Below are 12428 nucleotides of genomic sequence, written 5' to 3' on the forward strand. Positions count from 1 at the left end.
ACCAAGGTGCTGGAGGCAGTGATTAACATATTATTAGATGATTAAGAGTCTAGATCTTTTATCCAGATGCCTGTAAGCCGCTGCCAAGGAAAATGCAAAACTTCCTGAGGCCAAGAGAGAACAATTTATGACAAATGCAAAGACGGGGGAACAAAATGGCAAACAGGCAACGCAAGGACCCATAAAGTTAACAACAAACAGACGGCAAACACAAAAGAAAAACTTCATCAGAACTTAGTTGGGGAAGTAAAATATAAGGAGTGAAAATTTAATTTCCACCCGATGATATAGCTATATTCCTTAAGTTGCTTTGTCTTTTTCTTTTGCATTTTCCTTTTTAAAATGAGATTTCTCTTCCCTGTTTGATGTTTAGGCCACAGCTAATGCATTCATGAACAGTTTGCCACTGAAGGAAAAAAACCTCTGTTATCTTGAGCTGTTTACCTTCCAGCTTGGGGAAAAAGTAGTTTACTTACTTGAGTGCTGCCAGCTTGCTTGACAGTTGAAGTGCTTGTGTCTGTCTTGAATATATGCTAACAAAGCTATAAAACTATCTGTGTTTGGGGAAATATACAGCTAACATTTCTGATCATCTGCCTGGACCCATCTGTCTCATTTGTATGTGGTGCTGTAATGAAAAAGATTGACAACGTGGAGAATATGCTATTTTCTGCTTCCATACAAACCATATGAGTGAATCTGTTTAAGTCTTAACGCAAACACACCAAACAAGCACAGACTTTCTGTTCACTGCTGTTCACATCTCTCATGTGGTTTCACTTTGCAGTATCACCTCATCCACACGATAAAGTGCTGATTGGCTATTCAGGTGTCGGCCTTTGAAAGAGGCAGTCAGTGGTTGAGGGCTCTCTTCATTACAAACCAATCACACAGCCATTCACAGAACAGCTCCGGTGTCAAGAACTGGGCTCTCAGAGTCCGCTTTCAGGCAAAGTTAGCATTAATTAGTTACTGTAATTAAAACTGCCGCTGTCACAATGGATGCTGTTACATTACTTGATGACAGTGTATGATTTGAGAAACCCTTGCTGAGAAGATATGAATGGTGTCAATCACTCAGTTCCACACAAAAGGGAAAATTCGCTGTGATAAGACTGTGCTGTGCTATATGTTTATCTTATTATTTTAAGTTAAGTTACAACGTCACTCTACAGGATTGCGTTGCACAGTAAGCACTGATTAAACACAAAACGAGACGATGCCCATGTCACTCATTGGGTTTTCTCATCCAGGAGTCCAGAAGTGTAATTGTGATTTCACTGTTCAAGGACTAGCAATACTGCAAAACACCCCCTTTAAAGTGTCCTCTGATATCTTATTACTAAAACATCTTATTGCATTAGAAAAGGCACAAGTTTCAAGTGTAAATTGGCTCTTAACAAATTACCCGTACCTGATGTAATAAAATACACATTTTAAAGGGAGCGTTTTACAGAGTCTGGAGTCATTTGGAGGCAGAAATCATAAGAATCTCTCATTACTGGGAGAGAGGAAATGTGCCTTGCCCGTGGTGTGTTTCCTATGTTCTCCCATCAGTTTGCTTGGCCCAGCTCCTCCAGTGTGGCTGCTGACCTTCTCCTCTCTCCACGGCTGGAGTGGCTATTGATTGGATCTTGGCACACAGTGTACAAACACAGAGATAAGGAGAGAGAGAGAGGCAGCCAGGCAGATATAGCTGCAGTGCCCACTCCACTCCCCTCCTCTTGCTCCAGACACGAAAAAAAAAAAAAACCCTGTTCTTCGAGACTCCACTCCCACTGAGCAGACACCCAGACATGGTACCTGAACACTGATAGCGGACAGGATTAGGTCTAAAATTCAATCACAACAGTCTAAGTAATGTTAAGTCACTGCAGCTGACAGTGACCGCTGCCTCTCTTCAACACAGTACAAGTGATCTATCATAATCTTGCTTTGATTTGTGAGATTTCACAAGAAAAAAAAATAAAACTGAGTGGATGTGACATCCCTGCACTGTGAATTTGAGATCAATAGTTTTACTTGATGTGGATGTGTGAACAGAATCATAGTGTAATAGCTAGCATGGATTCAGGCTTGTCAAGTTGCATGCAGGCCAGGCCATCCTTAAGGCTGGTCAGTGGCCTGTCCACTCTACCGTCCTGAGGTCACACATTTAAACTGTCCTTCCATGTGGTCTACAGGCAGAGGCTGTGCTGTGTCAGAGGTGACTAATAGTGTCATAGCCCTGCCCTTACCCAGCAGGAGTGGCAGAAGGAAAACTCAAACTGCTGCCTCTGCAACTCCTGGGCAGACACAGCCAACCGGTGAGACCAAAGAAAAACACTTTGTCAACAGGGACGGTGGGCAAATAAGGTGCTTTAAAATCCAGATGGCCGCGGGACACCTGAACACCATACAGGAATGAGGAAATAGTTTGAAAGAGGAAGCAGTACGCATCTTCTCAAAAAGGCCTGTAGCAGGTCAAACGTATGTTGTCTCTTTCTCGGTGTCTCTGTGGACGTGGGTGCCTCAGGGGGAGAGAGAGAGAGAGGGCTTAACTCAGATACTGTCAGGATGGTCTACAAAAGGAAATGTTCAGACAGACAGGGACCAGAGGAATTGACGCAGGGCCATGAACCCAGCAGAGCAGGAATCAAAATTCCTTTCCTCTGGGGAAGAGAAATTCTCCTGGTATTTGTCTTTGTGTGTGTGTGTGTGTGTGTGTGTGTGTGTGTGTGTGTGTGTGTGTGTGTGTGTGTGTGTGTGTGTGTGTGCGCGCGCGTGCGCGTGTGTTGCAAGGACCTTTGTGTTTTAGGCACTCTGGGTGATTGCCACAAGCTAAAAACCAAATAATCAATTCACACACACAAACATACATGTTACATATGTACATGTATGTACATATGTACTGACACATACTAATCTACATACACATACACACACACAAAAACAAATTACCCAAAATAAAGAAGGTCATAAAAATACTTTTGCTAAAAATATATCTGTCCATTAATTATGAACCTACAGACAGCAGCCATTCAGCTTAGCTAAGTACAGATACCACCTACCTCTAAAGCTCACAGATCTATTTCTTACAGTATGTCTCTTTGGTGAAATCCACACAAAATGAAGCAGGAAATGACATTTTTCCATTTTACATACCATTTTATGTACCGGACTATATCTTACTGCTGGGACAAGAAACTTCCTGGAGTGTGCTCCCAGCCAAGAGTCCAGCACATAACTGTCGTCATAAATATTTGTTTTTTTACACTTCAGTTTCGTGCAGATTACACAAACAAGACATAACATGTTAATCAGTGAGTGTAGAAGCGCTGGTTGGTGGGCAGATCCAGTCTAGCCTCCCCCTGTTTCCAGTCTAGCTTCTTATATTTAACAGACAGATATGAGATTCCGGTCTAGCTCTTAGAAAGCAAATAAGTATATTTCCCGAAATGTCAAACTATTCCTTTAGGAAGTGAATTTAAAGAGGAATCTAATTTTGCAAATCTGAATTCGTCAAGCAGGTTGTTGCAGAGTTGAGATGCCCTAACAGCAAAAGCTTGGTCCTCTTTAGTCATCCTGACACGGGACCAGACAGGTTCTTGCCTGAGGACCTGACACGACGTGCAGGTTGATAAGGGCACAGTAATGCAGAGATACAGAGTGGGTCCAGGCCATAATCTACTATAAAGGTAATGAGTAAATCCTGACAATCTGTAATAAACTAGTTGCCCATTTAAAGACGTTAAAAGTGGAGTAATATTTCTTCATTTCTTGGTTTCTGTTAGTCTAAGAGGTTCTCTGATTTATGCCGGTTAGGAGACTAATACCATAAGTTAAACACGAGGAAATGAAAGCATGTACAACAGATTTGGTGTCTCTGAAGCTTAGAAATGAACAGATCTTGTCAGTATTCCTCAGATGATAAAAACAAGATTGGACAACCTTGCTAATATGCATTTCAGAATTCAGAATCAAACAGCACACCCAGTTTTCTGACAGAAAGTTTGGTGTTGTTGGAAAAAAAAGGACCATCTGAGGGGAGAAACTGTTTATGCAGACTGTCAGAGTGAATGATAATCTCTTTCCTCTGAATTTAGACATCCTGTTTTCAGTCTTTTATGGACAAACTTGTGCCATTTTCAGGTTTTACTGTGACCAGTATCTGTGTATCCTCATCACTAAACAGCAGCTGATCTCTCAATGACTCATCATCATTCCTGTTTCTCTCTCCTGGAGAGATACCACCTACTGTGATGAAAGTTAATTTCCTGAACAGGTGAATTCCACTCTAATTGTTAAGTCTCAAATGGCACTTTGAGTATGAGTGAAAGTGAAAGATTTGAGAATTGAGAGGCTGATCTGAAAATTAATTTCAGATCCTCCTGGCTTGCCCTTTTCATCCATCCAGAACTGTTAGATCTCTCTCTCTCTTTCTGTTCCTCTGTCTTCCTGTCTCAATTAAAGTGACTTTTTAAAATGCAACTCAGCTGAAGTGAACTCAATCTGGTTCAATGTAATTTACACATCAAATTCAATTCACTCTGCTTTGGTGGATCTGGGTTTGAGAAAGATAATAAAAAATACCTGCCTTCTAAATCAGTAAACACTACCTCATTCATAAAGATGAAGACAGCTGGAGGTAAAAATTAAAAAGAGCCGACCTTTTTTTTTTATTATTTTTTTTTACAGTATCTGAGTCCACCAGTGCAGGCTGGATGGCAGAGATTTTGTTCAGAGGAATACATTACAGAAAACAAATTAGTCAGCATGATAGCAGAATGCCAGTGCAAATGGCCCTGGCTCTTATTTCCATCCTTATGAGATAACTGTACCCATTAGAAGGTTAAAGCTATTGTGGTGTACCTGCAAAGACTCTGCTTCGGAAACGGCAGCAATCCGTCTTTAAACTTTGATGCAGCCAGAAAGCTCTCCTCATCCCTTCTCATCCCTTCCCCTCTGACCTGTGCGTATGTGTGTGTGGAGTTGCATATGTGCATGAGATGGAGAGGGGGTAGAGGGTAACAGCAAGAGAGGGAGCAGACAGAGAAAGAGATATGAGAGGGTGGGGCTGGGCTGTCTGCCACCCAGGCCCAGAGAACATAAAGAGAAAAATACGGCCATAAAACCTCTCAATGACTATGAATACTAATACTGACTCTGTGAGCCAACCCAACCGAGTCTGTCCTCTCTCTTTTCCCCTCTGTCTCGCTCAGACAAATGACGTGGCTCAAAAATAGAGCAAAAACAGCGCGGTGCACTGGCAGAGTTGTAAAGCTTAGTATTTACACTTTGCTATATACAACACAGTTGTAGTACAGATGGAAAGGGAAGATTAGTGAGACACACCAACACCTAACTTCCTGGTCTTCGAACCAAAGGTCCATTATATATGTTACTGTTCTGGGATGTTTGCCATCCTGATTTTTATTTTTTTGGCTGCGACAATAGGCTGAGCAGTTGGAATAATTAACAACAGAAGTGGGAAACTGACTGTTAGCTCTGAGAGTAAATGCATAATGCCTTGTGTACAACCTTTGGGTTCTTACTAAGTGTAAAACCACTGTGACCTCACCCACTGGTTTTGTAGACTACCTTTCTGAAACCTCAAGTTTGTTATTATGGCTGTCACAATCTTGGTTGTTTGGAGTCAGACGTGACCCTATTTGGATGTAAGTGTGGAGGTGGGGACGATGTGCATTGCTACCTCTATCCTGATTGGATCTGACTGAGAACCCAAGGACAAGCTGTGATAGTCTTGTCAATCACAAGGTAGCCACACCCTAAAGCATACCCTGTTTTCTTGTCTATTTTATTCCAAATTGAACCATAACTTACAAAATTAACATCAAGAAGTATTGAAGAAGACTAGAAACTAGCAACTAAGATGTTGAACTCATTGGGACACTGTTCACTGAGGTCATCAATCAAGTGAGAAGTACAGCCATTTTCTCATAAGCTTCCATACAATCACACTTCTTTATGCAGCCAGCCCCCTACAGGCCATTAGAAAGAATGCAGGTTTAAGGCATTCAGTCATTGGCTTCTCTTTGCAGACCTAGAAGCTCCATCCACTGTTTACCATGGTCCATACACCAAACTGTGTACTTTTGTGGTTAGATTTCTCACCACACTGAAAGTACATATACAGATAAACTGAACTAATATATTTCCACAACAGTGCCTGTTAGATAATGGACATGATTAAGTCTGGCAGATGTATATATAGAAATTAAGAGAAATTTAAACAAATAAATACTTAAAATGTGCAAAAAATAAGAATAGAATGGAACAGAAGTTATACAAGAGCAATTAGAGACAAAACGTAAAGTACAAGAGCAATTGGATTTTTTTTTAGATATTGTAAGTAAAAAATGGGATTGTATGACACCAATTTTATCCTATTTTATCTCGATTCCTATTTAATATATTTATAGTCAGCATTTCTTCCAGCACAAGCCATTCAATATATTTACATTTAGTAATCACCTCTCTTTTGTGGTGTCATTGTTCCGAACAGGATTCAAATGACTTACATATGTAAGCACAAGGGATTCACAGGACGCAATGCATGAATGTGCTTCAGAATTACTGCACGTAATTACATCTATTTGACAGAGGCCTTTACTGATCAGTCCCTGAGCTGTATCAAGTTACTACTAATGCAAATCGAACATTTCCTGTGTGTCTCAAATTAAAAGCGCCCAATGGGCGAAGAGCTTGTTGGCTTCTCATCTTCTCAGCACACAGTTTGGTTGGCTGTGTTGTAAACAAACGCACCAGTTGCTCTACTTCTGTTTCTGACAGAGTAGCTGCTCAAGGCATCTTTGCAGCCCATGCAGCCATGTCTTTTCCAGCAGAGTTTTGGGGAGCTGTAGTAAATTTTTTTTTTTGTTATTATTACTGTAGGTGACCAGATCTTTGATTTACAGAGACACTGCTTTTTAAAAAAGATTTGAATTTAATTGTACCTTCAGTCGTTTCATACCATGGTTTCTAAACTTCCTGTATTTACGGTCAGGTGCTCCTTCCAAATACCTGTACTTTCATGGTGCCCCCCTTGCAGCAAGCCTTTCTCTGACAAATGTTGGAGGACAGAAGAAAAAGTCGTAATCTCTCAACCATTTCTAATGAGTTTTTCTCCTACAATTATTTGATAAGAGCAGACAAGACTGGAGGCAGCGTGTATGATACACTAGCTCCTACTGCCGAGGTGAGAGCTCTGCTGATTACACACAGAGTCATTTACACACACACAGACAAACACGCACGCACGCACGCACACGCACACACACACACACACACACACACACACACACACCCAGAGGCTTACAGTCCGTCATCTCAGGGTGCAACAATCCTAATAATAACATGAGAGGCTGAAGTTATGACCAGCAGGCACACCTAAGTTACCAATCTGGGTCTGCTTATTTTGAACACTCTCACACACACACACACACACACACACACACACACACACACACACACACACACACACACACACACACACACACACACACACACACACACACACACACACACACACACACACACACAGTACAACTTACAACCCTTCCACTCTTAATCTTCACCACCATTTGACTTCCCTGCTCTCACTACCACCCACCACACACACTTTCCTCTCCACCTGCTCACAGCTCTTTCCACCCCCCAACTCACCACACTGAGTCCCAGTTGCTCCCTCTGCAGGTAGGGCAGGTTCCTGCGCTCCAGGCTGGCCAGGTAGTGCTGCAGTCTGGAGTAGGTGTAGGGGTAGCAGTAAGCAAACTGGTATACATCGTCCTCTCGGTCAAAACAGAAGGCAAAGGACATGACGTAGTTGCGCCGGTGGTCAGGGCAACGATAGTAGTAGACGTTTTTGGCTGGAAGCCTCTGCCTACAACAGCAAAAGACACATAATCGAGAAATTAGAGACATTTACGGGACAGGTCTTTGAATTTAGGGATGCAACGTTTTGAAGAGTTAAAGATGTTTCAGGTGATGATGTGAGGAACAATAAGAGCAAAGCAATTGTGCAAGAGAAGGAAAAAAGTACAGAAAGTGTAAAGATAGATAAGGAAATGGTGAATAATGAGTACAGAATACACAGAGAGCAGAGAGCTGAGAAATCAGAACGCAGAAGTTGCATCAACTCGTCAGTTTGTCGCCTTCCACAGAGTTCAGCTGGCAAAGGAGTACAAGGACTGAGGGAAGTCAGGAGGATTCACCTGGCATTCAAGCTTCTTGGGAAGTTTGGGAAGTATTCTGAGAGGTTCATTACTTATGAGGGGCGAACGTTAAAACAAACCAACACATAAAATTGATGATTCTTTTTGTTGATTTACAACAAACAAACACTTCTGGTAATCAATCACCATTTTGTGATTCATCATTTGTCATACAAACACCACAACCGTTATTTATTCTTTAAGGCAAACCCAGGAAGCACGAACATGATAAAATATAACTGATGGATTTCGAATGAAAATGAATGTGTTCAGCAAAACAATGAAATTAAATTACAAAGAGTGATGAATTGTCAGCTAACTTGATAAATTAAAGGCAAATTCACTCAATTACTTGAGATTTCAAGTATCACTATCTTTCAGAAATGCAGGGCATCCTCAAGGTTGTTTGGCATAATTTATTAGACTTTTTTCAGGCAAATATGAGACCTGAGAGGCACGACTTCTACAAACAAGCAACAAAAATGGACAAGAGATAATACAGATGTTATAGAAGTGAAGAATGCAAGAAAATATTAGTGATTTTCCTTCATCACACTTGATCAAAACAACTTCAACGTCATTCAATGAGCGCTCAGATTGTGACCTCTGCTAACACATCAGGCATCCGGAGAATCTGGCATTGAGGTTTGTGTGTGTGAGCATGAAATGTGGCTGGCTGGTGCAGCGATTTCCAAGTCAACACAAGAGACTGGAAGTATGACAACTATGACACCGTTGCACGATCTGTGGCGCTTTGCATGACGTGGAATTTAGAGCTGCAGTCTGAGTGAAAAGCATAAAATGTGTTTGCTTTTTCACTGAAGTTGTCGTGAGCAATTTAGAAAAATGATATAGAGTGAGGAATGGGTAAGCTTCTAATCTGCGCATCAGTATGTCAAATTTCTTGTTGTGCTGAGCGTTGTGCGGTGTTTGTAATGTGCTGTGCGTTCAGTGTCGTGTCTTCACTGTGTCCTATGATCGTGTGCTTTGCTGAATTGCGTGTTGCATGTTGCATGCTGGGCCCGGGACGAAATAAAGCTGACTGATCCGTGCACCTCATGGACGATCGATGGGGTGCAGGACAGCACTGCTGCAGTCTACAGAACTTCTCTGCTTACTCCACGTTTTCTTTCCACACTCTTCACCAGTCTATCTTTGTCTTCCTCTCTTCCCTCGTGCAGCCCTCACCACTGAGACGCACACTGAGGATGTTGTATGCGTGCGAGTGACTGTATTTGTCTCCTTTCTCTCCTTCCGCTTTCTCCACCTTTCCTTTTTCCAGTTTCCAGTTTGTCCTGTCACTCAATGACTCCGCCTTGACAGTTTATGTGAAGAAGACCAAGCATGGGGAACAACAGCGCTGCAATAGGAGCTCTGGCAGGTGCTCTGAGAGAGGAGGATGAAAGGAGGAAGAAGACGAGGACGACGAGTGACTGGTGGGTTTGTGGTGTTGGGAGCGGGGAGAAAGGTGGAATAAGGAGATAAGGAGAAGATGAGAGAGCAGGGCAATGGCAGATCTGGGCCTGATACAGAGATATATGGGAACGGGTGGCGGCTAGCAGCACAGCGACTGTGTGATGGCAGGCCTGGCTACTGAACTAGCATCTCTGGCAACAGATCAGATGAAGATGCTATCGGGGCTGTGATAGGAACAGGACCTGATAATCAACAAACAGGACAGACTGCTCTGCGCTAACTCTGACAGAGTGAACTTCTCTCTCTGACTCACCTCTGAAGAGGGACAGGAAGGAGACATATGAGAGTTTTATGTGTTTGCTCAGACACCTAATACATCTGGTTTGGCGACAGACTTGCATATAAATGCATAGCGAACACTCTTGCATGCATTTCCAAGCACTTGAAGATGTCCCTGCAGGTACCTAGTAAAACAAAAAGCTAAATCACGCAGCCTCTCTCAGACAGAGGGGAAGAAGGGAGAGGAAGGCAGGGCTGATTATTCCTTCAGAGGAAGGAGAAAGGGGAATGTATCTGCATGTGGCTATCTCAGCAGAATACTAATGCAGCCAGTGGCTAGCTATACCACACCCAGCCTTCCCACTGGAGCCAGCTTACCAGCCTTGTCTTAAAGCCTGTAGAAGCTGGACAAAGAAGAAGAAGACAAAAAAAAAAAAGAAAAAAATGGAAAAACTGAGAGCACAACCCGCCAATATCACATGAATATTATTCCTATGACAGCACGGATTTGAAGTAGAGCACACTGTGAATAAAAGTGATCAGCAAGGACAAACAAACCTCCATGTGACACACTCATGGACGCATTTACACACAACCAAACCCACAGACACACACTAGTGCATTACCGTGGTGCCAGCCCTCCGAGGTGCAGGTTAATTAAAATAAGATGACACCTCACCTCTTCACATATTTCCCTATTTGGCTCTGCCCATCCATGCAATCCCGCTTCTGTCTGTTTCTCCTCCTCTTTCTCTCAGCTGGGCAGCGTGTGACCTTGCCGGAGACTGGAAAAGTCCTGGCTATTGATTTTAATTACTGCTGCTTGTCCCATTGCAGCATTATAGTTATAGGCCGGGAGAAAATAGGTCTGTGACTGCTTATGGAAAGAGACCGCCTGGAAGGCCTGAACTACAGGCTAAGGAAGGAGCTGTACCTGCTTTAGGCACAACAGTCACACACACATGAATATAAAAAGGCACAAAATCTTCAGCACATGCACACAAATGCACACAGTCCCTTTGGTTTTTTTTTTTCTAATCTGCTGCTCCTGCTCGGCAGCTGGCAATTTGTTTTATCTAAATGGTACCTCCCTGTGCCTCTCCCCTGCCCATCTCTTGACGTGGTACAGTGCCGTCATTCCCAAACAGAATTATCACTGCATGGGATAAGGGAAAAAAATGGAGAAGCTTCCCCCAGATGATAACACACTCGCACATGGTTTTACAATTCAGTGATTACAGAGACACAGAAACACACACGCAAACAGGAATATGCAAAGACGCTGAAACGAAGCAGCGAACTCAAAACGTATGCGAGCTACATCAAGGTCATTCATTTGACAGCGAGCTGTGGGACAAGTTAACTGCCAGAGCGTCACATCACAGTCTCGCAGAATAAAGGGAAAGACACAGAGCAAAGAGAAATAGAGGGACTGAAACACTAGACAAAGGCTGACAAATAGAGAAAGAGACAAGTAAAGAGACAAAGTCAGAGAGAAAGTGACAAAAAAAAGAGACAAGGGGAGAATGAAGAGGGAGAGGGTTTCATAGAGCTACCAGGCAGCCTTTAGCGAGGTGTCACTTTGCTTGCCGGGGCTTTTCTACTTCTGAACCATTGGTAGCTACAAACTCCCGCTCTGATTTTGATGGCACCGGCGTCTCTCTGAAGTTTCGAGATGAAGGCTTATAAATTGGTAGCTTTCATACGGGCGACATCTTGTCTATATTTTCAAATCAATCAAGCGTAGAGGACACGCCAATCACTGCTGCACTGAGCACTCTCGCAGACAAAGGCAAAAACATACAGGACGAAACTCGCAAGACCCGGCCGTGCACGCACGCACGCACGCACGCACGCAAGCACGCACACACACTCATGCTTATCCACCCTCTTACTTTCTATCTCACTATTGACTCTTTCTGCTTGTCAAACGTTCATCCTGTCAACTGTTAGGAAGGTTAAATGTCTTCCAATATGCCCGTACGGCTGTCAAGCTCCACAGAACCACACCAGCTCATTCAAGACAAATAGTTAGTCCGTTTGGCAAACATCTCACACTGAATGACACATTTCTTTACTCCCTCTGTTACGACGCCAATAATTGAAGAGGCAATATTTCTTGACACTCTAAAATGATGCCAGATGTTAGATAGGCTCATTGTTTTTAAAACGCGGCTCCGTGTTCTTCTTTTGCATACCAAGTCAAGCGAAAACACTGCCTCCGAGTCATCTGAGGAGCGTCTAACGCGTGGCTATATATATTCATGTGTGGAGTACATGAGTTTGTGTATGTGTGTGTAAACATGATGGGATATATACTGCATTCTTCAGGCATCCATCTATCTTTTTTGGATGCAAATCAAGTTGCAACAAAGCTTTCTGGAGACTCTGTTACTAGGCAACCTGTGCTTGCTTTGTAATTTGGTTGGCCTGCTGTATATTGTATGTGGTACAGTATATTTATTAGACTGAAGCTTTATGAGAATGGGTCCTTCGACTGGGACTAACTTACACGACCAG

General features: G+C 42.8%; 1 protein-coding gene across 1 annotated transcript in view; it reads right to left on the reverse strand.

Moving 5' to 3' along the window:
* agbl4 (AGBL carboxypeptidase 4) overlaps positions 1-12428 on the reverse strand; it is a 265737-nt gene that overhangs the window by 118509 nt on the left and 134800 nt on the right. The window contains exon 5 of the mRNA XM_070961390.1: positions 7666-7882. Within this exon, the coding sequence (XP_070817491.1) occupies positions 7666-7882 (217 nt within the window). The remainder of the gene's footprint in view (positions 1-7665; positions 7883-12428) is intronic.

This window comes from Chaetodon trifascialis, chromosome 4, assembly GCF_039877785.1.
Source record: "Chaetodon trifascialis isolate fChaTrf1 chromosome 4, fChaTrf1.hap1, whole genome shotgun sequence".
In the NCBI taxonomy this organism is placed as follows: domain Eukaryota; kingdom Metazoa; phylum Chordata; class Actinopteri; order Chaetodontiformes; family Chaetodontidae; genus Chaetodon; species Chaetodon trifascialis.